The sequence below is a fragment of the Atractosteus spatula genome, assembly GCF_055471065.1.
Source record: "Atractosteus spatula isolate fAtrSpa1 chromosome 10 unlocalized genomic scaffold, fAtrSpa1.hap1 SUPER_10_unloc_1, whole genome shotgun sequence".
NCBI classification, from domain to species: Eukaryota; Metazoa; Chordata; class Actinopteri; order Semionotiformes; family Lepisosteidae; genus Atractosteus; species Atractosteus spatula.
In genome coordinates, this window is record NW_028296612.1 from 5,118,267 (window position 1) to 5,145,078 (window position 26,812).

The 26,812-nt window shown below is 54.0% G+C and overlaps 1 protein-coding gene across 2 annotated transcripts; it reads right to left on the reverse strand.

Annotated features, from left to right (window-relative positions):
• Positions 1 to 394: 394 nt before the first annotated feature.
• On the reverse strand, positions 395 to 25,257 carry LOC148813588 (complement factor B-like). Of its 2 annotated transcripts, none has more exons than XM_088908160.1 (20): positions 25,162 to 25,257; positions 20,446 to 20,693; positions 20,262 to 20,319; positions 19,420 to 19,608; positions 18,327 to 18,512; positions 16,359 to 16,532; positions 15,851 to 15,961; positions 14,310 to 14,446; positions 13,754 to 13,889; positions 12,863 to 12,994; positions 12,572 to 12,667; positions 9,387 to 9,524; positions 8,526 to 8,641; positions 8,047 to 8,113; positions 7,364 to 7,502; positions 6,173 to 6,249; positions 2,348 to 2,460; positions 1,816 to 1,945; positions 1,316 to 1,365; positions 395 to 661 (listed from the first exon to the last, which is right to left on the reverse strand). In XM_088908160.1, exons 3-20 carry the CDS (start codon positions 20,317 to 20,319, stop codon positions 485 to 487), a joined length of 2,226 nt encoding a protein of 741 aa, XP_088764286.1. In that variant the 5' UTR covers positions 20,446 to 20,693; positions 25,162 to 25,257; the 3' UTR covers positions 395 to 484. The 2 variants fall into 2 exon arrangements, with proteins under 2 accessions (XP_088764286.1, XP_088764285.1); XM_088908159.1 differs by having other exon boundaries at positions 8,047 to 8,191.
• Positions 25,258 to 26,812: the final 1,555 nt, after the last annotated feature.

Here is a 26,812-nt window from a genome sequence, read left to right on the forward strand (position 1 = left end):
CCAGTCCGGGATGAGTCTCTACAGTCGGGGTCCCAGTGCAGGGTGAGTCTCTACAGTCAGGGTCCCAGTGCAGGGTGAGTCTCTACAGTCGGGGTCCCAGTGCGGGACGAGTCTCTACAGTCGGGGTCCCAGTGCAGGGTGAGTCTCTACAGTCGGGGTCCCAGTGGGGGACGAGTCTCTACAGTCGGGGTCCCAGTCCGGGATGAGTCTCTACAGTCGGGGTCCCAGTGGGGGACGAGTCTCTACAGTCGGGGTCCCAGTGCAGGGTGAGTCTCTACAGTCGGGGTCCCAGTGCAGGGTGAGTCTCTACAGCCCCATGCTGTGTGTGTACCTGTATCTCCTGCGTCTGGGTGTGATCCTAACGGGTCTGATAAAAACACACACGCTCTAGAGCTCAGCGGCTGAAGTGAAGGGGTTTATTGGTATCAAGAGAGTCGAGCCAGGGGAATCTCACATACTGTACGTCTCTCTCCCTCTCTCTCTCTCAGTCGATGAACTCCAGCCGCCCGGGGAGGTCCTCTGCGTCCTTGGCCAGGTGTGTCTTGAGGAAGTCCTGCACCTTGAACAGGCTGATGTGATAGTCCCTGGAGGTGGATGTGGCTTCCTCACGAGAGTGAGGCGTGGGACACAGGTTTGTGTTTCCCCAGCTGATCACCCCCACCTTAGAGACACCGAGAGAGGGGTTAATACACACACACTGACTGGACACTCCAGTACATGAACACTGCACTGAGAGAGAGAGGGGTTCATACAGACACACTGACTGGACACTCCAGTACATGAACACTGCACTGAGAGAGAGAGGGGTTCATACAGACACACTGACTGGACACTCCAGTAGATGAACACTGCACTGAGAGAGAGAGGGGTTAAGACAGACACACTGACTGGACACTCCAGTACATGAACACTGCACTGAGAGAGAGAGGGGTTCATACACACACACTGACTGGACACTCCAGTACATGAACACTGCACTGAGAGAGAGAGGGGTTCATACACACACACTGACTGGACACTCCAGTACATGAACACTGCACTGAGAGAGAGAGGGGTTCATACACACACACTGACTGGACACTCCAGTACATTAACACTGAGAGAGAGAGAGGGGTTCATACACACACACTGACTGGACACTCCAGTACATGAACACTGCACTGAGAGAGAGAGGGGTTCATACACACACACTGACTGGACACTCCAGTACATGAACACTGCACTGAGAGAGAGAGGGGTTCATACACACACACTGACTGGACACTCCAGTACATGAACACTGCACTGAGAGAGACACACTGGTTTGCCCTCTGACCTGAAAGAGACGGCTCATTCTCGACATGAACACAGCTCCTCCTGAGTCCCCTGCAGAGGGAGGGAGAGAGACAGGTGACAGAGCTGGAGAGGACTTGGCGGATGAACACAGGAGAGAATACGGTACAACAGACACTGGAGCTCCAGATCAAAGTGATGTCACACCTTTGGTCCCCCTCCTGATCCATGTGACGATGTCATACCTTTCCAACCCCCAACACCCCCCCGATCCATGTGACGATGTCATACCTTTCCAACCCCCAACACCCCCCCGATCCATGTGACGATGTCATAACTTTCCAACCCCCAACACCCCCCCGATCCATGTGATGATGTCATACCTTTCCCACCCCCCCACACCCCGATCCATGTGATGATGTCACACCTTTGCCCCCCCATCAATGTGATGATGTCATACCTTTGCCCCGCCCCGATCCATGTGATGATGTCATACCTTTCCCACCCTCCCCCCCCACCCCGATCCATGTGATGATGTCATACCTTTGCAAGTCATGTCGTCGCGGGTCGGTTCTGTCCCACCGGTACAGAGGAATCGCTCTGTCACAACCTTGTAGGGGTCTGTCGCTGTGATCCCTTCAGCCAGCAGGGCGTCTCTGACACAGCTGTCTCTCTGCGCAGACCACACAGCATCAACACAACACCAACACAACTGACACAGCGTCAACACGACACCAACACAGCTGACACTGCAACACAGCATCTTCACAACACCAACACAACTGACAGTGTCAACACAACATCAACACAGCTGACACTGCAATACAGCATCTTCACAACACCAACACAACTGACACAGCGTCAACACAACACCAGCACAGCTGACACAGCATCAACACAACAGCAACACAGCTGACACAGCATCAACACAGCGTCAACACAACACCAACACAACTGACACAGCGTCAACACAACACCAACACCACAACTGACGCAGCAACATCATCATCACAACTGGCAGAGCCCACACTGTGTCTGACAATGCAGTCTCACACACACACACACCCCCTCTGACCTTGCCTTCCAGCTTGATGATGACGTTCTTGGAGAGAACTTCATCTCTGTCTCCCTGACTCTCAGGGCTCATGAAGCTGGCCGACACCTCGTCCTTATCCAGCAACATCGCCTCTGGACAGCAGAGCACAGAGAGGACAGAGCAGTCAGAGACAGGATAGAGAGAGCGAGTCTGTCTCCCAACACTGCTCCGTCTGTCTACAGTACATGTCAATTTTAGGATATGTCTTTGTTGTAAATGTCTGTGATATGTCTGTAGATTTTATTTTACTTTTATTTTTTGTTTTGTTTCATGTGAATTTCATTATTTTTATTTGCTGTGGCAACACTGATTGTACCCATCGGTCATGCTGATAAAGCACCTTGAATTGAATTGAATTGAATTGAGGCGAGAGAGGAGAGAGAGGGGAGGGGGGGGGAGAGAGGGTATCACGGGTGCAGGGCCGAATTAGGCCAGTACCCACTACTGATAAACATACAGAAGAGAGTATTCAAGTATTGGCTACACCTAAAAAAACAGCGACCAAAATTCCTACCACCACAAAGCCCTGCTGAGCCAAGAGCTGAGCCCAAAACAGAGCCCCCTGAGCCAGCTGGTCCTGAGGCTCACCGACCTGAGCCACACCGACACCAGCCAGCATCAGGACAACACTGCAACAACACAAGACACACAACACTGCCTCACACACGGACACACGAGCTGAGCCCAAAACACAGCCCCCTGAGCCAGCTGGTCCTGAGGCTCACCGACCTGAGCCACACCGACACCAGCCAGCCTCAGGACAGCACTGCTAGAGCACCACAACCCAGACTCCACCACATCACAGCACAACACACACAACACACAACCAGCCTCAGGACAGCACTGCTAGAGCACCACAACCCAGACTCCACCACATCACAGCACAACACACACAACACACAACCAGCCTCAGGACAGCACTGCTAGAGCACCACAACCCAGACTCCACCACATCACAGCACAATACACACAACACACAACCAGCCTCAGGACAGCACTGCTAGAGCACCACAACCCAGACTCCACCACATCACAGCACAATACACACAACTCACAACCAGCCTCAGGACAGCACTGCTAGAGCACCACAACCCAGACTCCACCACATCACAGCACAACACACACAACACACAACCAGCCTCAGGACAGCACTGCTAGAGCACCACAACCCAGACTCCACCACATCACAGCACAATACACACAACACACAACCAGCCTCAGGACAGCACTGCTAGAGCACCACAACCCAGACTCCACCACATCACAGCACAATACACACAACACACAACCAGCCTCAGGACAGCACTGCTAGAGCACCACAACCCAGACTCCACCACATCACAGCACAATACACACAACTCACAACCAGCCTCAGGACAGCACTGCTAGAGCACCACAACCCAGACTCCACCACATCACAGCACAATACACACAACACACAACCAGCCTCAGGACAGCACTGCTAGAGCACCACAACCCAGACTCCACCACATCACAGCACAATACACACAACACACAACCAGCCTCAGGACAGCACTGCTAGAGCACCACAACCCAGACTCCACCACATCACAGCACAATACACACAACACACAACCAGCCTCAGGACAGCACTGCTAGAGCACCACAACCCAGACTCCACCACATCACAGCACAATACACACAACACACAACCAGCCTCAGGACAGCACTGCTAGAGCACCACAACCCAGACTCAACCACATCACAGCACAGATCAAACAGCAATATCTCACACACTGGGACACAGACACACAAACACAAATCAACTGGAATGCTACAGAACCCTAAACAGACTATATTTATACATAACATAATAATAATAATAATAATAATAAAACAGCCAAATATTTGACCTAGATAAGAAACAGCAAACAGAAAGTATGAAGTACAGGCTCAGTGACCACAGCCTGGACACAGACAGACCTGGCTGCCCAGAGAGGACAGGCTCAGTGACCACAGCCTGGACACAGACAGACCTGGCTGCCCAGAGAGGACAGGCTCAGTGACCACAGCCTGGACACAGACAGACCTGGCTGCCCAGAGAGGACAGGCTCAGTGACCACAGCCTGGACACAGACAGACCTGGCTGCCCAGAGAGGACAGGCTCAGTGACCACAGCCTGGACACAGACAGACCTGGCTGCCCAGAGAGGACAGGCTCAGTGACCACAGCCTGGACACAGACAGACCTGGCTGCCCAGAGAGGACAGGCTCAGTGACCACAGCCTGGACACAGACAGACCTGGCTGCCCAGAGAGGACAGGCTCAGTGACCACAGCCTGGACACAGACAGACCTGGCTGCCCAGAGAGGACAGGCTCAGTGACCTCAGCCTGGACACAGACAGACCTGGCTGTCCAGAGAGGACAGGCTCAGTGACCACAGCCTGGACACAGACAGACCTGGCTGTCCAGAGAGGACAGGCTCAGTGACCAAAACCTGGACACAGACACTGGACACAGACAGACCTGGCTGCCCAGAGAGGACAGGCTCAGTGACCACAACTTGGACACACACACTGGACACAGACAGACCTGGCTGCCCAGAGAGGACAGGCTCAGTGACCACAGCCTGGACACAGACACTGGACACAGGCAGACCTGGCTGCAAGAGAGGACAGGCTCAGTGACCACAGCCTGGACACAGACAGACCTGGCTGTCCAGAGAGGACGGGCTCAGTGACCACAGCCTGGACACAGACAGACCTGGCTGTCCAGAGAGGACAGGCTCAGTGACCACAGCCTGGACACAGACAGACCTGGCTGTCCAGAGAGGACAGGCTCAGTGACCAAAACCTGGACACAGACACTGGACACAGACAGACCTGGCTGCCCAGAGAGGACAGGCTCAGTGACCACAGCCTGGACACAGACACTGGACACAGGCACACCTGGCTGCCCAGAGAGGACAGGCTCAGTGACCACAGCCTGGACACAGACACTGGACACAGGCAGACCTGGCTGCAAGAGAGGACAGGCTCAGTGACCACAGCCTGGACACAGACAGACCTGGCTGTCCAGAGAGGACAGGCTCAGTGACCACAGCCTGGACACAGACAGACCTGGCTGTCCAGAGAGGACAGGCTCAGTGACCACAGCCTGGACACAGACACTGGACACAGACAGACCTGGCTGTCCAGAGAGGACAGGCTCAGTGACCACAGCCTGGACACAGACAGACCTGGCTGTCCAGAGAGGACAGGCTCAGTGACCAAAACCTGGACACAGACACTGGACACAGACAGACCTGGCTGCCCAGAGAGGACAGGCTCAGTGACCACAGCCTGGACACAGACACTGGACACAGGCACACCTGGCTGCCCAGAGAGGACAGGCTCAGTGACCACAGCCTGGACACAGACACTGGACACAGGCAGACCTGACTGCCCAGAGAGGACAGGCTGTGCTCCCATTGCCAGCGGAGAGAAATAGAGACAGAGGTGCACTTCCTACAGCACTGAGACAGATACTCTGGGATTAGAGAAACGTTCTTCCCGAAATTCAGAAATCTAGTCCCAGAGTTCCCACACCTGCCAGAATCACGAGCAAAAGCCATCAAGCATCCTCAGTCCTGAGCTCCGATGGTCACACAGACCAGACAGTCTGACACCCCGGCTTCAACAACATGAATGCGCAGTCTGTTCCCCACCCCCACACCCCTCTGTGTACAGTAGAGCCTCCTGTCCTGACTCAAGGAGGATCCCCTGGACAATCTCAAAACTCTTAAACACACGGCGACGAAAATAATCGAAGAAAGAGAAAGATAAGAAAAAAACTCAAACTCACCATGATCAGCGCAAGTCACCTTCCCAAACAAGCGCAGAGCTCGACTGGCACTTTTGGTACATGGGATACAGATGGGCCTGAGAGAGAAAGATGAGTACAGACCCTCACACAGACACCAGAGACACTCCTCACACAGAGAGAGGAGTCCAGACCCTCACACAGACCCCAGAGACACTCCTCACACAGAGAGGAGTCCAGACCCTCACACAGACCCCAGAGACACTCCTCACACAGAGAGAGGAGTCCAGACCCTCACACAGACCCCAGAGACACCCCTCACACAGAGAGAGGAGTCCAGACCCTCACACAGACCCCAGAGACACCCCTCACACAGAGAGAGGAGTCCAGACCCTCACACAGACCCCAGAGACACCCCTCACACAGAGAGAGGAGCCCAGACCCTCACACAGACCCCAGAGACACTCCTCACACAGAGAGAGGAGTCCAGACCCTCACACAGACCCCAGAGACACTCCTCACACAGAGAGAGGAGTCCAGACCCTCACACAGACCCCAGAGACACTCCTCACACAGAGAGAGGAGTCCAGACCCTCACACAGACCCCAGAGACACTCCTCACACAGAGAGAGGAGTCCAGACCCTCACACAGACCCCAGAGACACTCCTCACACAGAGAGAGGAGTCCAGACCCTCACACAGACCCCAGAGACACTCCTCACACAGAGAGAGGAGTCCAGACCCTCACACAGACCCCAGAGACACTCCTCACACAGAGAGAGGAGTCCAGACCCTCACACAGACCCCAGAGACACTCCTCACACAGAGAGAGGAGTCCAGACCCTCACACAGACCCCAGAGACACCCCTCACACAGAGAGAGGAGTCCAGACCCTCACACAGACCCCAGAGACACTCCTCACACAGAGAGAGGAGTCCAGACCCTCACACAGACCCCAGAGACACTCCTCACACAGAGAGAGGAGTCCAGACCCTCACACAGACCCCAGAGACACTCCTCACACAGAGAGAGGAATACAGACCCTCACACAGACCCCAGAGACACTCCTCACACAGGGAGACGAGTCCAGACCCTCACACAGACCCCAGAGGCACTCCTCACACAGAGAGAGGAGTCCAGACCCTCACACAGACACCAGAGACACTCCTCACACAGAGAGAGGAGTCCAGACCCTCACACAGACCCCAGAGAGACTGTGTTACTCATGGTCACCTGGCTTGTCTTGACATTATCACGTCTTTCTGCAGTTCAATCAGAGCAACGTCATAGTCATAGAACTCTGGGATCCCCTCGTCCTTCTTCAGCCCGATGTTATACTCAGGGTGAACGTGTAGACTCTTTATTTCCTTCTCTGAAAGAGGCAGAGAGAAGGGCTGGCGATGAGAAATTGCCTTGGAAGGAAAAAGAGATCAACATCCGGCCATTTTGTTTTGAAACCGTACAGTTCACGCAGACCGATAACCTGGCTTCTTTCTACGAATGAAACCCCGGATGATATAATCAATACCCTGACATAACATCCCAACATCAGAAAGATTACAAACTTTGGCCAATTTGGCGGTTAATAGTTAATCAACAGGGCTGGGCAGCTTGTTCCACACCCCCGCCACCCTCTGTGTACAGAAGAGCCTCCTGTCCTGACTAGAGGAGCTCATCCAGCTGTGTCTGGAGAGAAGCCAGGGTATCGGCTTCAACCACAGGGCTGGGCAGCTTGTTCCCCACCCCCACCCCCCTCTGTGTACAGAAGAGCCTCCTGTCCTGACTGGAGGAGCTCACCCAGCTGTGTCTGGAGAGAAGCCAGGGTATCGGCTTCAACCACAGGGCTGGGCAGCCTGTTCCCCACCCCCGCCCCCCTCTGTGTACAGAAGTGTCTTCGGTGAGAGGGCGATTCTCACCCGTCTTGTCGGACGTCTCCACGCTGTCGTCGATGAGGACCTTGACCTGGTGCATCTCGTCCTCGGGCTTGAAGCAGTGGGCGGCGGTCAGCACGAAGCGCGGACTGAGCAGCGAGCCCAGGCAGGACTCGGAGGTGGGACTGCGCTGCGGGGGTGGGGGGGAGGAGAGAGGGAGGGGTGTGTGTGTGTGTGCGCGCGTGTGAGTGTGTGTGTGAGTGTGAGAGTGTGTGAGTGTGTGCGTGTGTGTGTGTGTGAGTGAGCGTGTGCATGTGTGAGTGTATGTATGAGAGAGCATGTGAGAGAGTGTGTATGAGTGTGTGTGTCTGTGTGTGTGAGTGAGTGTGTGTCTGTGTGAGTGTGTGTGAGTGTGTGTGTGTGAGTGTGTGTGTGTGTGTGTGTGTGTGTGTGTGTGTGTTTCCGGGTGTGTGGCGGTGTGGCTGTGGTCTGTCCAGCTGTGGCTCTGAGCTTGCTCTACTCACAGTGATCTTGATGGTCACCAGCCAGGGATAGTTCTGTCTCTTGGTCTTCGTGGTGTCCATGGACTCATCCTTGTAGCTCCTGTACAGCCCACACAAGCCCACATTTTCACTCTCATCTACACAGGAGGAGAGAATGTAGCTGGAGACCGTCTCTTCTGCCCGAGACACGCAGCTATCCCGTCCAACACAGACACTCATATTTAACAATGGATAAAAACTGTGTCTGTTTCCAGACCGGTTCTTCCAACTCAGGATCGTGGAGGAGGTGGGGACCATCCCAGCAAGCAACAGACACACATCAGGGTTCACTCTGGACAGGACACACACACACTCACAGACCCTGGACAGGACACCAGTCCATCACAGGACACACACACACTCACAGACCCTGGACAGGACACCAGTCCACCACGGGACACACACACACTCACACACCCTGGACAGGACACCAGTCCATCACAGGACACTCACACTCACACACACCCTGGACAGGACACCAGTCCACCACGGGACACACACACACACACACACACACACACACACACACACACACACACACACACACACCTGGACAGGACACCAGTCCACCAGTCCACCACGGGACACACACACACACTCACACACACCCTGGACAGGACACCAGTCCACCACGGGACACACACACACACACTCACACAAACTCGGACCAATTTACCCAGAAGGCAATTCACCCAATGCTGTTTGGACTTCTTTAAATTGAGCTCCCAGAGGAAACTCCTGCAGACACGGGGCAAACACGCAAACTCCACACAGACAGGACCTGTGCCCCAGAGTAATACATGATTGGACGCCTAACGAAGAGCTCGCTGGTGAGTCCCATACCAATGATGTCATCAAACAACTTGTCTAGGTTGGTCACATCCTGCATCACAAAGAAATGCTTCTCTCTCGGCTTGTGTGACACCAGATCGTTAATCTCATCTGGCTCAATCTCGCTTCCCACGCCGAACACATACATATCTGAGTGAAGACAGAGAGAGAGAGAGGGGTTAAAGGTCACAGGCCCTGAGACCCCCAGTCCTTCAGGGGCTCTGGGGTCTTCAGTCAGGGGTTAAAGGTCACTGTGGCTCTGGGCTCATGAGGACAGTAACTGGCTCAGCTCAGTCTCTGAGACCACCTGTCCTTCAGGGGCTCTGGGGGTCTTCAGTCAGGGGTTAAAGGTCACTGTGGCTCTGGGCTCATGAGGACAGTAACTGGCTCAGTTCAGTCTCTGAGACCCCCAGTCCTTCAGGGGCTCTGGGGTCTTCAGTCAGGGGTGTAAGGTCACTGTGGCTCTGGGCTCATGAGGACAGTAACTGGCTCAGCTCAGTCTCTGAGACCACCTGTCCTTCAGGGGCTCTGGGGGTCTTCAGTCAGGGGTTAAAGGTCACAGGCCCTGAGACCCCCAGTCCTTCAGGGGCTCTGGGGGTCTTCAGTCAGGGGTTAAAGGTCACTGTGGCTCTGGGCTCATGAGGACAGTAACTGGCTCAGCTCAGTCTCTGAGACCCCCTGTCCTTCAGGGGCTCTGGGGGCCTTCAGTCAGGGGTTAGAGGTCACAGGCCCTGAGACCCCCAGTCCTTCAGGGGCTCTGGGGTCTTCAGTCAGGGGTTAAAGGTCACTGTGGCTCTGGGCTCATGAGGACAGTAACTGGCTCAGCTCAGTCTCTGAGACCACCTGTCCTTCAGGGGCTCTGGGGGTCTTCAGTCAGGGGTTAAAGGTCACTGTGGCTCTGGGCTCATGAGGACAGTAACTGGCTCAGTTCAGTCTCTGAGACCCCCAGTCCTTCAGGGGCTCTGGGGTCTTCAGTCAGGGGTGTAAGGTCACTGTGGCTCTGGGCTCATGAGGACAGTAACTGGCTCAGCTCAGTCTCTGAGACCACCTGTCCTTCAGGGGCTCTGGGGGTCTTCAGTCAGGGGTTAAAGGTCACAGGCCCTGAGACCCCCAGTCCTTCAGGGGCTCTGGGGGTCTTCAGTCAGGGGTTAAAGGTCACTGTGGCTCTGGGCTCATGAGGACAGTAACTGGCTCAGCTCAGTCTCTGAGACCACCTGTCCTTCAGGGGCTCTGGGGGTCTTCAGTCAGGGGTTAAAGGTCACAGGCCCTGAGACCCCCAGTCCTTCAGGGGCTCTGGGGGTCTTCAGTCAGGGGTTAAAGGTCACTGTGGCTCTGGGCTCATGAGGACAGTAACTGGCTCAGCTCAGTCTCTGAGACCACCTGTCCTTCAGGGGCTCTGGGGGCCTTCAGTCAGGGGTTAGAGGTCACAGGCCCTGAGACCCCCAGTCCTTCAGGGGCTCTGGGGTCTTCAGTCAGGGGTTAGAGGTCACTGTGGCTCTGGGCTCATGAGGACAGTAACTGGCTCAGCTCAGTCTCTGAGACCACCTGTCCTTCAGGGGCTCTGGGGGTCTTCAGTCAGGGGTTAAAGGTCACTGTGGCTCTGGGCTCATGAGGACAGTAACTGGCTCAGCTCAGTCTCTGAGACCACCTGTCCTTCAGGGGCTCTGGGGGTCTTCAGTCAGGGGTTAAAGGTCACAGGCCCTGAGACCCCCAGTCCTTCAGGGGCTCTGGGGTCTTCAGTCAGGGGTTAAAGGTCACTGTGGCTCTGGGCTCATGAGGACAGTAACTGGCTCAGCTCAGTCTCTGAGACCACCTGTCCTTCAGGGGCTCTGGGGGTCTTCAGTCAGGGGTTAAAGGTCACAGGCCCTGAGACCCCCAGTCCTTCAGGGGCTCTGGGGGTCTTCAGTCAGGGGTTAAAGGTCACTGTGGCTCTGGGCTCATGAGGACAGTAACTGGCTCAGCTCAGTCTCTGAGACCACCTGTCCTTCAGGGGCTCTGGGGGTCTTCAGTCAGGGGTTAAAGGTCACAGGCCCTGAGACCCCCAGTCCTTCAGGGGCTCTGGGGGTCTTCAGTCAGGGGTTAAAGGTCACTGTGGCTCTGGGCTCATGAGGACAGTAACTGGCTCAGCTCAGTCTCTGAGACCACCTGTCCTTCAGGGGCTCTGGGGGCCTTCAGTCAGGGGTTAGAGGTCACAGGCCCTGAGACCCCCAGTCCTTCAGGGGCTCTGGGGTCTTCAGTCAGGGGTTAGAGGTCACTGTGGCTCTGGGCTCATGAGGACAGTAACTGGCTCAGTTCAGTCTCTGAGACCCCCAGTCCTTCAGGGGCTCTGGGGTCTTCAGTCAGGGGTGTAAGGTCACTGTGGCTCTGGGCTCATGAGGACAGTAACTGGCTCAGCTCAGTCTCTGAGACCCCCTGTCCTTCAGGGGCTCTGGGGGTCTTCAGTCAGGGGTTAAAGGTCACTGTGGCTCTGGGCTCATGAGGACAGTAACTGGCTCAGCTCAGTCTCTGAGACCACCTGTCCTTCAGGGGCTCTGGGGGCCTTCAGTCAGGGGTTAGAGGTCACAGGCCCTGAGACCCCCAGTCCTTCAGGGGCTCTGGGGTCTTCAGTCAGGGGTTAAAGGTCACTGTGGCTCTGGGCTCATGAGGACAGTAACTGGCTCAGCTCAGTCTCTGAGACCACCTGTCCTTCAGGGGCTCTGGGGGTCTTCAGTCAGGGGTTAAAGGTCACTGTGGCTCTGGGCTCATGAGGACAGTAACTGGCTCAGTTCAGTCTCTGAGACCCCCAGTCCTTCAGGGGCTCTGGGGTCTTCAGTCAGGGGTTAAAGGTCACTGTGGCTCTGGGCTCATGAGGACAGTAACTGGCTCAGCTCAGTCTCTGAGACCACCTGTCCTTCAGGGGCTCTGGGGGCCTTCAGTCAGGGGTTAGAGGTCACAGGCCCTGAGACCCCCAGTCCTTCAGGGGCTCTGGGGTCTTCAGTCAGGGGTTAAAGGTCACTGTGGCTCTGGGCTCATGAGGACAGTAACTGGCTCAGCTCAGTCTCTGAGACCCCCTGTCCTTCAGGGGCTCTGGGGTCTTCAGTCAGGGGTTAGAGGTCACAGGCCCTGAGACCCCCAGTCCTTCAGGGGCTCTGGGGTCTTCAGTCAGGGGTTAGAGGTCACCGTCAGCCTGGCCTCTTCCTGTGACATGTCTCTCTCACCCAGATAGTCCTCCTTGTTCTCCTCTCGGAGGCCGTAGACCAGGTCCTTGATCTTCCTCACCACCTCCACTGGATTCCCGCCCATGTTGGCTCTGCCTGGCGAGGGAGAGACACCCGGAGAGGTGACCCCGCTGCAGCCCTCCGTGACCCCGGAGCTCCACGGCGGGTCCCGCCCACACCCCCCGTCCACACACACCTGAAGCCCGAGCTATTGATCAATACCATGTTAATCAATCCATCACGCGCTCAACTAATGAATGTCCTGTTCACGTGGATGAGGATGTAGTTTACCGTCGGTGAAGAGGATGATGACGTGTCGAATGTCCTTAAATTTCTTTTCATCTTGTGCTTTCAGGAAATTCATTTTGTTGTAGATGCTGTTAAAGGCTTCTCTAATATTGGTGCCGGTCGCATCTCCATGACCTGAAACACAAAGAAAATGCCTGAAATCACTGACTTCACGGACTGATCTGACCTATTAACATCATTAACCGTGACTTTACTGCAGACCCCAGACTGGGCTGTGTATTGACATCATTAACCGTGACTTTACTGTAGGCCCCAGACTGGGCTGTGTATTGACATCATTAACCCTGATTTTACTGTAGGCCCCAGACTGGGCTGTGTATTGACATCATTAACCCTGATTTTACTGCAGACCCCAGACTGGGCTGTGTATTAACATCATTAACCCTGATTTTACTGTAGACCCCAGACTGGGCTGTGAATTAACATCATTAACTCTGATTTTACTGCAGACCCCAGACTGTGCTGTATATTAACATCATTAACTGTAACTTTACTGTAGACCCCAGACTGTGCTGTGTATTAACATCATTAACTGTGACTTTACTGCAGATCCCAGCCCATTACTGTAGTTCGCATCATTAACCCTGATTTTACTGTAGTTAAACAATGACTTTACAGTAGACCACAGCCTGGGTTGATGTATTAATATAATTAACATCCGACTTTACTGTAGACTACAGACCAGGGTGGCGTATTAGGGTCTTGAACACTGACATTACTGTAGACCCCAAACTGGCCTGGTGTATTAACATAATTAATATCTATTTCACCATAGAGCACAGCCTGGGATGGTGTATTCACTTTACTGTAGACCCCAGACTGAACAGGGGTATAAATATAATTAATTCAGAAAATATATACTATGACACTCACTGTTGTATTGGAATTGTTTCAATTGGTGCTTTACAATGGCCACATCATTTTGATTGTCGAGGATATTTACAATTTCCTTCACATCAGTGGCGAAAGACAGGATGCTGTAATTTGGGGTGACTTCAAAGTTACTGATCTGGACATAGAGACAGAGAGATGAGTACAGACCCTCACACAGACCCCAGAGACACTCCTCACACAGAGAGAGAGGAGTCCAGACCCTCACACAGACCCCAGAGACACTCCTCACACAGAGAGAGGAGTCCAGACCCTCACACAGACCCCAGAGACACTCCTCACACAGAGAGAGGAGTCCAGACCCTCACACAGACCCCAGAGACACCCCTCACACAGAGAGAGGAGTCCAGACCCTCACACAGACCCCAGAGACACTCCTCACACAGAGAGAGGAGTCCAGACCCTCACACAGACCCCAGAGACACTCCTCACACAGAGGGAGGAGTCCAGACCCTCACACAGACCCCAGAGACACTCCTCACACAGACCCCAGAGACAGGGCCAGTCACTCCTGTTCCCCGAGGCGTGTCTGTCTCACCTTGTCTATGAGTGTGTCGATACAGTTCTTGGAAACCTCAAAGTCTCCTTTCCCCACGCTGTCAGATGCGTCCAGAGCGATGTAGATGTTCAGCTTTCCTCCCTTTATCATCTTGATCTTCCTCCCCAGGTCCTTTTCTGGGGGAAATCGAGAAGGAGGGGGGGGGAAGGGGGTGACAATGGCGGTGAACCCACTCTTCGGAAATCCCTTCGCTATGCGGCTATGTTTTTGTCCTGCGCCCTCACGCAAACAGCTAACGTCTTCCCGACACTGCCTCGCAACGCCCTGGGGCTTGGGGTCAGTTCTGGAGATGGGGGAGTCTGTCTGTGTGGAGTCTGCACGTTCCCCTGACGTTCGCGTGGGTTTACTCCAGACGTTCTATTCGACAGTCCCACCGTCCAGGGACATGCTGGCAGGTGAACTGGCTTCTGGAAACAGTGGCCCAGGTGTGAGTGTGTGTACTAATCTGAGCATCTCTCCCAGTGTAATAATATGAGCATCTCTCCCAGTGTAATAACCTGAGCATCTCTCCCGGTGTAATAATCTGTGTATTTTCTCCCAGTGTAATAACCTGAGCATCTCTCCCGGTGTAATGACCTGAGTATCTCTCCTGGTGTTATAACCTGAGTATCTCTCCCAGTGTAATAACCTGAGTATTTTCTCCCAGTGTAATAACCTGAGTATTTTCTCCCAGTGTAATAACCTGAGTATCTCTCCCGGTGTAATGACCTGAGTATCTCTCCCGGTGTTATAACTTGAGTATTTCTCCCGGTGTTATAACCTGAGTATCTCTCCCAGTGTAATAACCTGAGTATCTCTCCCGGTGTAATAATCTGAGCATCTCTTCAAGTGTAATAACCTGAGTATTTTCTCCCAGTGTAATAACCTGAGTATTTTCTCCCAGTGTAATGACCTGAGTATCTCTCCCGGTGTAATGACCTGAGTATCTCTCCCAGTGTTATAACCTGAGTATCTCTCCCAGTGTAATGACCTGAGTATCTCTCCCAGTGCAATAACTTGAGTATCTCTCCCGGTGTAATAACCTGAGTATTTTCTCCCAGTGTAATAACCTGAGTATCTCTCCCAGTGTAATAACCTGAGTATTTTCTCCCAGTGTAATAACCTGAGTATTTTCTCCCAGTGTATAACCTGAGTATCTCTCCCGGTGTAATAACCTGAGTATCTCTCCTAGTGTAATAACCTGAGTATCTCTCCTAGTGTAATAACCTGAGTATCTCTCCCGGTGTAATAACCTGAGTATCTCTCTCAGTGCAATAACCTGAGTATCTCTCCCGGTGTAATAATCTGTGTATTTTCTCCCAGTGTAATAACCTGAGTATCTCTCCCAGTGTAATAACCTGAGTATCTCTCCCGGTGTAATGACCTGAGTATCTCTCCCAGTGCAATAATCTGTGTATGAAGATGATTTAAAAGTGTTGGAAAATGGCTGAATGAGCCCGTGAACGCTGGCGCCCGTGAGCTGGGCGCTTCATGCTCGTCGGACCCTTGCGCAGGACGTCACGGGGCCTGTATCTGCTCACCGGACGGGCCCGCGCCCTGCTGCTGCTCGCTCCCAGAAACCTCCAGCACGTTCCCCAGGGAGGCTGTGAAGGCCTGGGCCGCCTCCGCAGGCGTGTCGTAGGTGTGCTTGTCTGGGGGGAGAGAGAGGGACGCGGAGTGAGACGGGAGGTGGGGACACACTGCCTGTCTGTCTGTCTCTCTCTCTGTGGGTCCCTGTCCACTCTGCTGACCCTCTGTGTCCCTGTCCACTCTCCTGACCCTCTGTGTGCCTGTCCACTCTCCTGACCCCCTGAATGTCTCTCTGTGGGTCCCTGTCCACTCTCCTGACCCTCTGTGTCCCTGTCCACTCTCCTGTCACACTGTCTGTCTCTCTGTGTCCCTGTCCACTCTTCTGATCCTCTGTATCCCTGTCCACTCTCATAACACAATGCCTGTCTATCTCTCTGTGTCCCTGTCCACTCTCCTGACATACTGCCTGCCTATCTCTCTGTGTGTCCCTGTCCACTCTCCTGACCCACTGTCACTCACAGTAGCAGCTGGGCTCAGTCCCACTCCACTCTCCACTCTCCAGACAGACTCGCTCGTTGGACCCCAAAAGGTAGAGGCCTCTCTCGCAGCGGTAGGTCACCTTGTCATCAATCCCAAAACGACTTCCTGTCCGCTGCATACCTGGAGGGACACCAGGGTCTGGACACTTACCAGCTAAGAGAATATGAGAGAGAGAGGGGTTAATACAGACACACTGACTGGACACTCCAGTACATGAACACTGCACTGAGAGAGAGAGGGGTTCATACACACACACTGACTGGACACTCCAGTACATTAACACTGCACTGAGAGAGAGAGGGGTTCATACACACACACTGACTGGACACTCCAGTACATGAACACTGCACTGAGAGAGAGGGGTTCATACACACACCCTGACTGGACACTCCAGTACATGAACACTGCACTGAGAGAGAGAGGGGTTCATACAGACACACTGACTGGACACTCCAGTACATGAACACTGCACTGAGAGAGAGAGGGGTTCATACACACACCCTGACTGGACACTCCAGTACATGAACACTGCACTGAGAGAGAGAGGGGTTCATACACACACACTGACTGGACACTCCAGTACATGAACACTGCACTGAGAGAGAGAGGGGTTCATACACACACACTGACTGGACACTCCAGTACATGAACACTGCACTGAGAGAGAGAGGGGTTCATACACACACACTGACTGGACACTCCAGTACATGAACACTGCACTGAGAGAGAGAGAGGGGTTCATACACACACACTGACTGGACACTCCAGTACATGAACACTGCACTGAGAGAGAGAGGGGTTCATACACACACACTGACTGGACACTCCAGTACATGAACACTGCACTGAGAGAGAGAGGGGTTCATACAGACACACTGACTGGACACTCCAGTACATGAACATTGCACTGAGAGAGAGAGGGGTTCATACACACACACTGACTGGACACTCCAGTACATGAACACTGCACTGAGAGAGAGGGGTTCATACACACACACTGACTGGACACTCCAGTACATGAACACTGCACTGAGAGAGAGAGGGGTTCATACACACACACTGACTGGACACTCCAGTACATGAACACTGCACTGAGAGAGAGAGGGGTTCGTACACACACACTGACTGGACACTCCAGTACATGAACACTGCACTGAGAGAGAGAGGTGTTCACACAGACACACTGACTGGACACTCCAGTACATGAACACTGCACTGAGAGAGAGAGGGGTTCATACACACACACTGACTGGACACTCCAGTACATGAACACTGCACTGAGAGAGAGAGGGGTTCATACACACACACTGACTGGACACTCCAGTACATGAACACTGCACTGAGAGAGAGAGGGGTTCATACAGACACACTGACTGGACACTCCAGTACATGAACACTGCACTGAGAGAGAGAGGGGTTCATACACACACACTGACTGGACACTCCAGTACATGAACACTGCACTGAGAGAGAGAGGGGTTCATACAGACACACTGACTGGACACTCCAGTACATGAACACTGCACTGAGAGAGAGAGGGGTTCATACACACACACTGACTGGACACTCCAGTACATGAACACTGCACTGAGAGAGAGAGGGGTTCATACACACACACTGACTGGACACTCCAGTACATGAACACTGCACTGAGAGAGAGGGGTTCATACACACACACTGACTGGACACTCCAGTACATGAACACTGCACTGAGAGAGAGAGAGGGGTTCATACACACACACTGACTGGACACTCCAGTACATGAACACTGCACTGAGAGAGAGAGGGGTTCATACACACACACTGACTGGACACTCCAGTACATGAACACTGCACTGAGAGAGAGAGGGGTTCGTACACACACACTGACTGGACACTCCAGTACACTGAGAGGAAGGGGCTGCCTGTGCAGTGAGAGCTGATTGGCCCAGGGGAGCCGTCACTCACAGCTGCTGTCACAGATGGGCGTGGCCCCGCTCCACTTCCCATTGGGCTGGCAGGTGCGGGAGGCGGAGCCTATGTGCTTGTACCCCCCGTAGCAGCTGTAGTGCGTCACGTTGTTGACGTAGTAGAGCCTCTGGGTGGGAGACACGGAGCCGTACTGGATCACCAAGGGGTTGGGACAGGTCACCACTGGGAGAGAGGGGAGAGGAGAGGGGGTGTCAGAACTACCAGCACCACACGCATGGCTCACACCTCAGTACTGACCAACAGAAGCCAACACCTCATTCATCACTGACCACCACTGACCAACACCAGCCAACACCTCACTCATCACTGACCACCACCAGCCAACACCTCACTCATCACTGACCACAACTGACCAACACCTCACTCATCACTGACCAACACCTCACTCATCACAGACCAACACCTCACTCATCACAGACCACAACTGACCAACACCAGCCAACACCTCACTCATCACTGACCACAACTGACCAACACCAGGCAACACACCACCACTGACCACAACTGACCAACACCAGCCAACACGCCACCACTGACCACAACTGACCAACACCAGCCAACACCTCACTCATCACAGACCACAACTGACCAACACCAGGCAACACCTAAATCATCTCTGACCAACACCAGCCAACACCTCACTCATCACAGACCACAACTGACCAACACCAGGCAACACCTAAATCATCTCTGACCAACACCAGCCAACACCTCACTCATCACAGACCACAACTGACCAACACCAGCCAACACCTAAATCATCTCTGACCAACACCAGCCAACAACTCACTCATCACAGACCACAACTGACCAACACCAGCCAACACCTAAATCATCTCTGACCAACACCAGCCAACACCTCACTCATCACTGACCACAACTGACCAACACCAGCCAACACGCCACCACTGACTCACTGCTGCTGGCGGGGGGCTCTTCTGAAATTGAGTGACAGGAGCTATTTCCACCACCCCTGCCCCCCCCACAAAAAACTGAGCAGAACCGCCCCCCCCCGTCTCCCGGCGCCGCGGTCCTGGTTCCGGTACCGGAGCCGACCCGTCCCACTCACTCTTGCAGCGCGCAGGGAAGGCCGTGGGTCTGGGGGACCAGTTCCCGTCCCTCCTGCAGAGACGCGTCGCCGGGGAGGGGTAGAAGTTAGTGGGGCAGGAGTACTTGACCACACTGCCCACATTGGCTCCGTTCGACAGGGAGAACTCTCCTCCGGATATAGACAGGTCCACGTCCGCACACCTCTTATCTGAGAGAGAGAGAGGGGTTCACACACACACTGACTGGACACTCCAGTACATGAACACTGCACTGAGAGAGAGAGGGGTTAATACAGACACACTGACTGGACACTCCAGTACATGAACACTGCACTGAGAGAGAGAGGGGTTCATACACACACACTGACTGGACACTCCAGTACATGAACACTGCACTGAGAGAGAGAGGGGTTCATACACACACACTGACTGGACACTCCAGTACATGAACACTGCACTGAGAGAGAGAGGGGTTCATACACACACACTGACTGGACACTCCAGTACATGAACACTGCACTGAGAGAGAGAGGGGTTCATACACACACACTGACTGGACACTCCAGTACATGAACACTGCACTGAGAGAGAGAGGGGTTCATACAGACACACTGACTGGACACTCCAGTACATGAACACTGCACTGAGAGAGAGAGGGGTTCATACACACACACTGACTGGACACTCCAGTACATGAACACTGCACTGAGAGAGAGAGGGGTTCATACACACACACTGACTGGACACTCCAGTACATGAACACTGCACTGAGAGAGAGAGGGGTTCATACACACACACACACTGACTGGACACTCCGGTATAATTTCTGTACTCCAGATGGTTTAAGAGACTCAGAACTTACCCGCTGCGGCCCAGAGAGAGACAGAGGCCCACACCAGTCCCCAGAGCACGAGAGCCATCTTCGCCGATCAGCGCAGGGTGGAGAGTGAACCGAGAGGGACAGGGACAGAGGCAGCCCCATCACGACTCTGTCACTGTTTAACTGCTGATCAAACACCGCGATCGATCACAGCCTGGCCCCTCACCTCATCCAAACTCCTCCGATCTCTACAGGACTGACGAGGTGGCGTCCTCACTCTTTTCCCGAGGGCTCCCTTATCGATCCCAGTGGTCGCCCGCGGGGCTCGGCTCTGACGGCCTCAGAGCGGACGGGAGATCGCGGTCGGGGGGGGGTCTTCTTCACCATGCTGAGGAATCCCGTTCGGCCTGCTGTCTCGTTGCGGTTCCTCCGGGCCCGGTGACGCAGACCGGAGTCGTGGCCACACTGGACACACTGTATAGACACACACACACACTCCTGTACAGACTCTTATTGGACACACTGTACAGACACACACTCCTGTACAGACTCTTATTGGACACACTGTATAGACACACACACTCCTGTACAGACTCTTATTGGACACACTGTATAGACACACACTCCTGTACAGACTCTTATTGGACACACTGTATAGACGCACACACACTCCTGTACAGACTCTTATTGGACACACTGTATAGACACACACACTCCTGTACAGACTCTTATTGGACACACTGTATAGACACACACACACTCCTGTACAGACTCTTATTGGACACACTGTATAGACACACACACCCCTGTACAGACTCTTATTGGACACACTGTACAGACACACACACACTCCTGTACAGACTCTTATTGGACACACTGTACAGACGCACACACACTCCTGTACAGACTCTTACTGGACACACTGTATAGACACACACACTCCTGTACAGACTCTTACTGGACACACTGTATAGACACACACACACTCCTGTACAGACTCTTATTGGACAGACTGTATAGACACACACACTCCTGTACAGACTCTTATTGGACACACTGTATAGACACACACACACTCCTGTACAGACTCTTATTGGACACACTGTATAGACACACACACACTCCTGTACAGACTCTTATTGGACACACTGTATAGACACACACTCTCCTGTACAGACTCTTATTGGACACACTGTATAGAGACACACACACACTCCTGTACAGACTCTTATTGGACACACTGTATAGACACACACACTCCTGTACAGACTCTTATTGGACACACTGTATAGACAGTGTCTTTGGAGGTAGAAGCACTGTAATCAGTGTATTTGTGGTTCCAGTACAAAGGCTACAGGCACTTCCTGTGTGTTCAGTCTTATTTACAAACAGTCAAAGTTCAGTCAGCAAACAGAGACACAGGTTAATATTTACAGGGCAGGGAATTCACATCAGATAGCAGCTTTCTCCCAGAGAAATACTGCAGGTCCTGTCAGTGTGGGACACTCCCTTCAGACTGAAGAGACTCAGTTCCCTCAGCCTGTCAGTGTGGGACACTCCCTTCAGACTGAAGAGACTCAGTTCCCTCAGCCTGTCAGTGTGGGACACTCCCTTCAGACTGAAGAGACTCAGTTCCCTCAGCCTGTCAGTGTGGGACATTCCCTTCAGACTGAAGAGACTCAGTTCCTCCAGCCTGTCAGTGTGGGACACTCAGACTGAAGAGACTCAGTTCCTCCAGCCTGTCAGTGTGGGACACTCCCTTCAGACTGAAGAGACTCAGTTCCTCCAGCCTGTCAGTGTGGGACACTCCCTTCAGACTGAAGAGACTCAGTTCCCCCAGCCTGTCAGTGCGGGACACTCCCTTCAGACTGAAGAGACTCAGTTCCCTCAGCCTGTCAGTGTGGGAGACTCCAGAGGTAAGTGCTCAGGCTCTCCTGATGGGGGCGCTGTTGAGCACGGGGCTGCAGCCAGCCTGGGGTACCCTGATCGAAGCCCTCAGTAAATCCCCCTCTACAGGACACACACAAACACCCTGGACAGGACACCAGTCCATCACAGGACACACACACACACTCACACACCCTGGACAGGACACCAGTCCATCACAGGACACACACACACTCACACACACCCTGGACAGGACAGCAGTCCATCACAGGACACACACACACACTCACACACCCTGGACAGGACACCACTCCATCACAGGACACACACACACACACACACACACACACACACACCCTGGACAGGACAGCAGTCCATCACAGGACACACACACACACTCACACACCCTGGACAGGACACCACTCCATCACAGGACACACACACACACTCACACACCCTGGACAGGACACACACTCACACATCCTGGACAGGACACCAGTCCATCACAGAACACACACTCACACACCCTGGACAGGACACCAGTCCATCACAGGACACACACACTCACACACCCTGGACAGGACACCAGTCCATCACAGGACACACACACACTCACACACACACACCCTGGAAAGGACACCAGTCCATCACAGGACACACACACACACTCACACACCCTGGATAGGACACACACACACCCCCTGGACAGGACACCTGTCCATCACAGGACACACACACACACCGTGGACAGGACACCAGTCTATCACAGGACAGGACACACACACACCAGTTTTCCCAGAAGCCCACGAACTCTCCTCGAACTGCAAGCTGACCGCCAGGCTCCGTGGCCTGCTGTCGCTGTGACAACAAACCCATCTTTCACAATATCACTGAACAGTCAACGCCCGTTGCGTGGTCTCTCGTCTGTTGGGTTGGGGGTGTCTGCTCTTCATTTTCTTGAGAACGGGGTCTCCGTTTAGGTTTGTTTCTGGCCTCTGTTGCTTAAAAAAAAATAAAAAACTGGCTTCTTCTCAAGTGAAACAGGGCTCAGGAGAACAGCTGCTTTGTGTCCACAAGCACCACGCCTGTCAACTGACTCCGCGAGGGGCGTTTTCTCGTTTGACTAAAAGATCTGAACATCACGCGTTCGCTGCGTCAGTGTTCAAATCGATTCTTTTCTCAGCTCTTTGTATATTCATGCCGGCAGCCGTCTCACCCTGCAGCTCCCAGCTGGCAGCCCCCCTCCCTGGAGCCCAGCAGTGTGAGTCTGGCCAGTACCTGGAGGGGAGACTCCTGGGAGGAGAGCTGAGGCTGCTGCTGGGAGAGGGGTTAGTGGGGCCAGCAGGGGGCGCTCTCACCCTGCGGTCTGTGTGGGTCCTGATGCCCCAGTATAGTGACGGGGGACACTGGACTGTAAACAGGCGCCGTCCTTCGGATGAGACGTCAAACCGAGGTCCTGACTCTCTGTGCTCATTAACAATCCCGGGGTGTCTCTCGAGAAGAGTAGGGGTGTTACCCCAGTGTCCTGCCCCAATTACCCCCCTGGTCTTTACCCATCATGGCCTCCTGATCACCCCCCTCTCTGAACTGGCCTCATCCCTCTGCTCTCCTCCCCCTGAGAGCTGCTGTGTGTGAGCGGACTGGAGCATCATGCAGGTGGGGTACACACTGGTGGGGCTGGAGGGGATCCCCCTGACCTGTACAGAGCTCTGAGTGGAGGGTCTCTGTCTCTGTCTCCTGTACTGCGTGTCTCTCTGTCTCCTGTACTGTTTCCTGTACTGTGTATCTGTCTGTCTGTCTCCTGTACTGTGTGTCTCTCTGTCTCCTGTACTGTGTGTCTGTCTGTCTGTCTGTCTCCTGTACTGCGTGTCTGTCTCCTGTACTGTCTCCTGTACTGTGTGTCTGTCTGTCTCCTGTACTGCGTGTCTGTCTCCTGTACTGTCTCCTGTACTGCGTGTCTGTCTGTCTCTCTGTCTTCTGTTTTGTGTGTGTCTGTCTGTCTCCTGTACTGTCTCCTGTACTGTGTGTCTGTCTGTCTCCTGTACTGCGTGTCTGTATCCTGTACTGTCTCCTGTACTGCGTGTCTGTCTGTCTCTCTGTCTTCTGTTTTGTGTGTGTCTGTCTGTCTCCTGTACTGTCTTCTGTACTGTGCGTCTGTCTGTCTCCTGTACTCCTATAATTAACAGGAGACCTGAAACGTTGTTGAATTCAGCTGGAGACCTGAGGTGTACAGGAGGGAGGATATGAGCGAACGGAAACTCTCCAGAGGCCTCTCCAGCCCGGGGCCCTGCTGTCTTCACGAACAGCTCTCTCTGGGGGGGGGTGCTGGGCTCATGATGCCGAGGCTGACGAGAATTCATTCATTCATTCATTCATTCATTCATTCATCGAATCTGCCCAGAGCCTCAGCTCCACTCGAGAGAGGCGGCTGCCCCCTGGAGGAGGAGGAGGAGGAGTGAACTCGGCGCCGATGGTCTCCCACGCAGGGGTCCGCACGCGTGGGGACTGCCCCCGCCCCGCCCCGTCCCGTCCCGTCCCCCGGACCCGTTAGGAAGCCGCGCTAATAAAAACCGATTTAAACATCTGGCATGAGCAGGTCGGGAGCAAATCTCCGTCTGAGCGGGCTGGGACTCTGGAAGGGTCGTGTTCTCCCGTTCCCGGCTCGGTCCGGCCCGGTCCGGCCCGGTCCTGCCCAGCCCGGGTCCGGGTCTGGGTCTCTCCGCGGACGGAGAGCGCTGAGCGCTGTGATAGACGGGACCGGCCACACGGGGGCGCCCGAGATCCAGCGTCCCCCCCCCACCGAAAGTCTCACGCACGCAAGCGATCCCCAAGACGGCTCTGCAATTAAATACGTTCTCACAGAGAGCAGCGAAACTCTTTCTTTCCTTTTATGTTTTTTTTTTAAACTCACCCATTAATAACGCCGGAACCGGGCCGCGACGTTCGGCAACGCGCTCGTCTTCTCAAACATTTTCGCAACAGCACCGGCGCGCCCAGATGAATAATAATAATAATAATAATAATAATAATAATAATAAAAACCCCTCGTTCTTACTGTCAGGGTGGGAAGACACGTTCAAAGCCGCCCATTGCAACACACAAGACTGAAAGAGGAGACGCCGCCGCTCCGGGCGATCCACGCGTGAGAAACAGGGGCTTGAGCTCACACCCACCTCCCCACGGCGCTGCTCTGCTCCGACAGGTGGGACGAGCTGTCCATCAGAGGGGCCCGGCCATTCAGAGAGCCGCGGGGGAGGGTCGTGTCTCGGTCAAGGGAGGGTCCGGCTGAGACGAGTACCACTGTACTGTACCCCCACCACTGCCGCTACTGGCACCCGTGTTCTTGTTGTCACTGCGTTCCTGTTCTACATTTTTTTTTTGTTTAGGAGGGGCAGACAACTATCTCAGGATCTGTCTGTAAGAGCTTGAACTTTACGAACTTGAACTTGAAAGTTCAAGTATAGAAAAACAGAATATACAAACAGAATATATCACACTCCCTGCCCTGCTCACACCCTGCTCACTCCCTGCACACAGGTCACAGTCACACTCCCTGCTCACACCCTGCACACAGGACACAGTCTCACCCCCTGCTCACTCCCTGCTCACTTATACAAAAACAGAAGAAAACAGACCCCCAGGTACCTGCTTGTGGTACAGCTTGAAGAGAAATGAGTTGTGTTGTTGTGTGTGTGTGTGGGGGGGGGTGTTTCTTTCTAGAGCGTGTGTACCGAGTAAGACACATAAACGATCTGATTTTTCAGACTTGGTGCCCAAGTGATCAAGCACTCCTCACACAGAGAGCTGCGCACTCTGATCACACCCTGCTCACACCCTGCTCACTAACTGCTCGCAGGACACAGTCACACTCCCTGCTCACACCCTGCTCACTAACTGCTCGCAGGACACAGTCACACTCCCTGCTCACACCCTGCTCACTAACTGCTCGCAGGACACAGTCACACTCCCTGCTCACACCCTGCTCACTAACTGCTCGCAGGACACAGTCACACTCCCTGCTCACACCCTGCTCACTAACTGCTCACACCCTGCTCACAGGACACAGTCACACACCCTGCTCACACCCTGCTCACTAACTGCTCGCAGGACACAGTCACACTCCCTGCTCACACCCTGCTCACTAACTGCTCGCAGGACACAGTCACACTCCCTGCTCACACCCTGCTCACTAACTGCTCACACCCTGCTCACAGGACACAGTCACACTCCCTGCTCACACCCTGCTCACTAACTGCTCACAGGTCACAGTCACACTCCCTGCTCACACCCTGCTCACTAACTGCTCGCAGGACACAGTCACACTCCCTGCTCACACCCTGCTCGCAGGACACAGTCACACTCCCTGCTCACACCCTGCTCACTAACTGCTCGCAGGACACAGTCACACTCCCTGCTCACACCCTGCTCACTAACTGCTCGCAGGACACAGTCACACTCCCTGCTCACACCCTGCTCACTAACTGCTCACAGGACACAGTCACACTCCCTGCTCACTAACTGCTCGCAGGACACAGTCACACTCCCTGCTCACACCCTGCTCACTAACTGCTCGCAGGACACAGTCACACTCCCTGCTCACACCCTGCTCACTAACTGCTCACTCCCTGCTCACAAGACACAGTCACACTCCCTGCTCACACCCTGCTCACTAACTGCTCGCAGGACACAGTCACAATCCCTGCTCA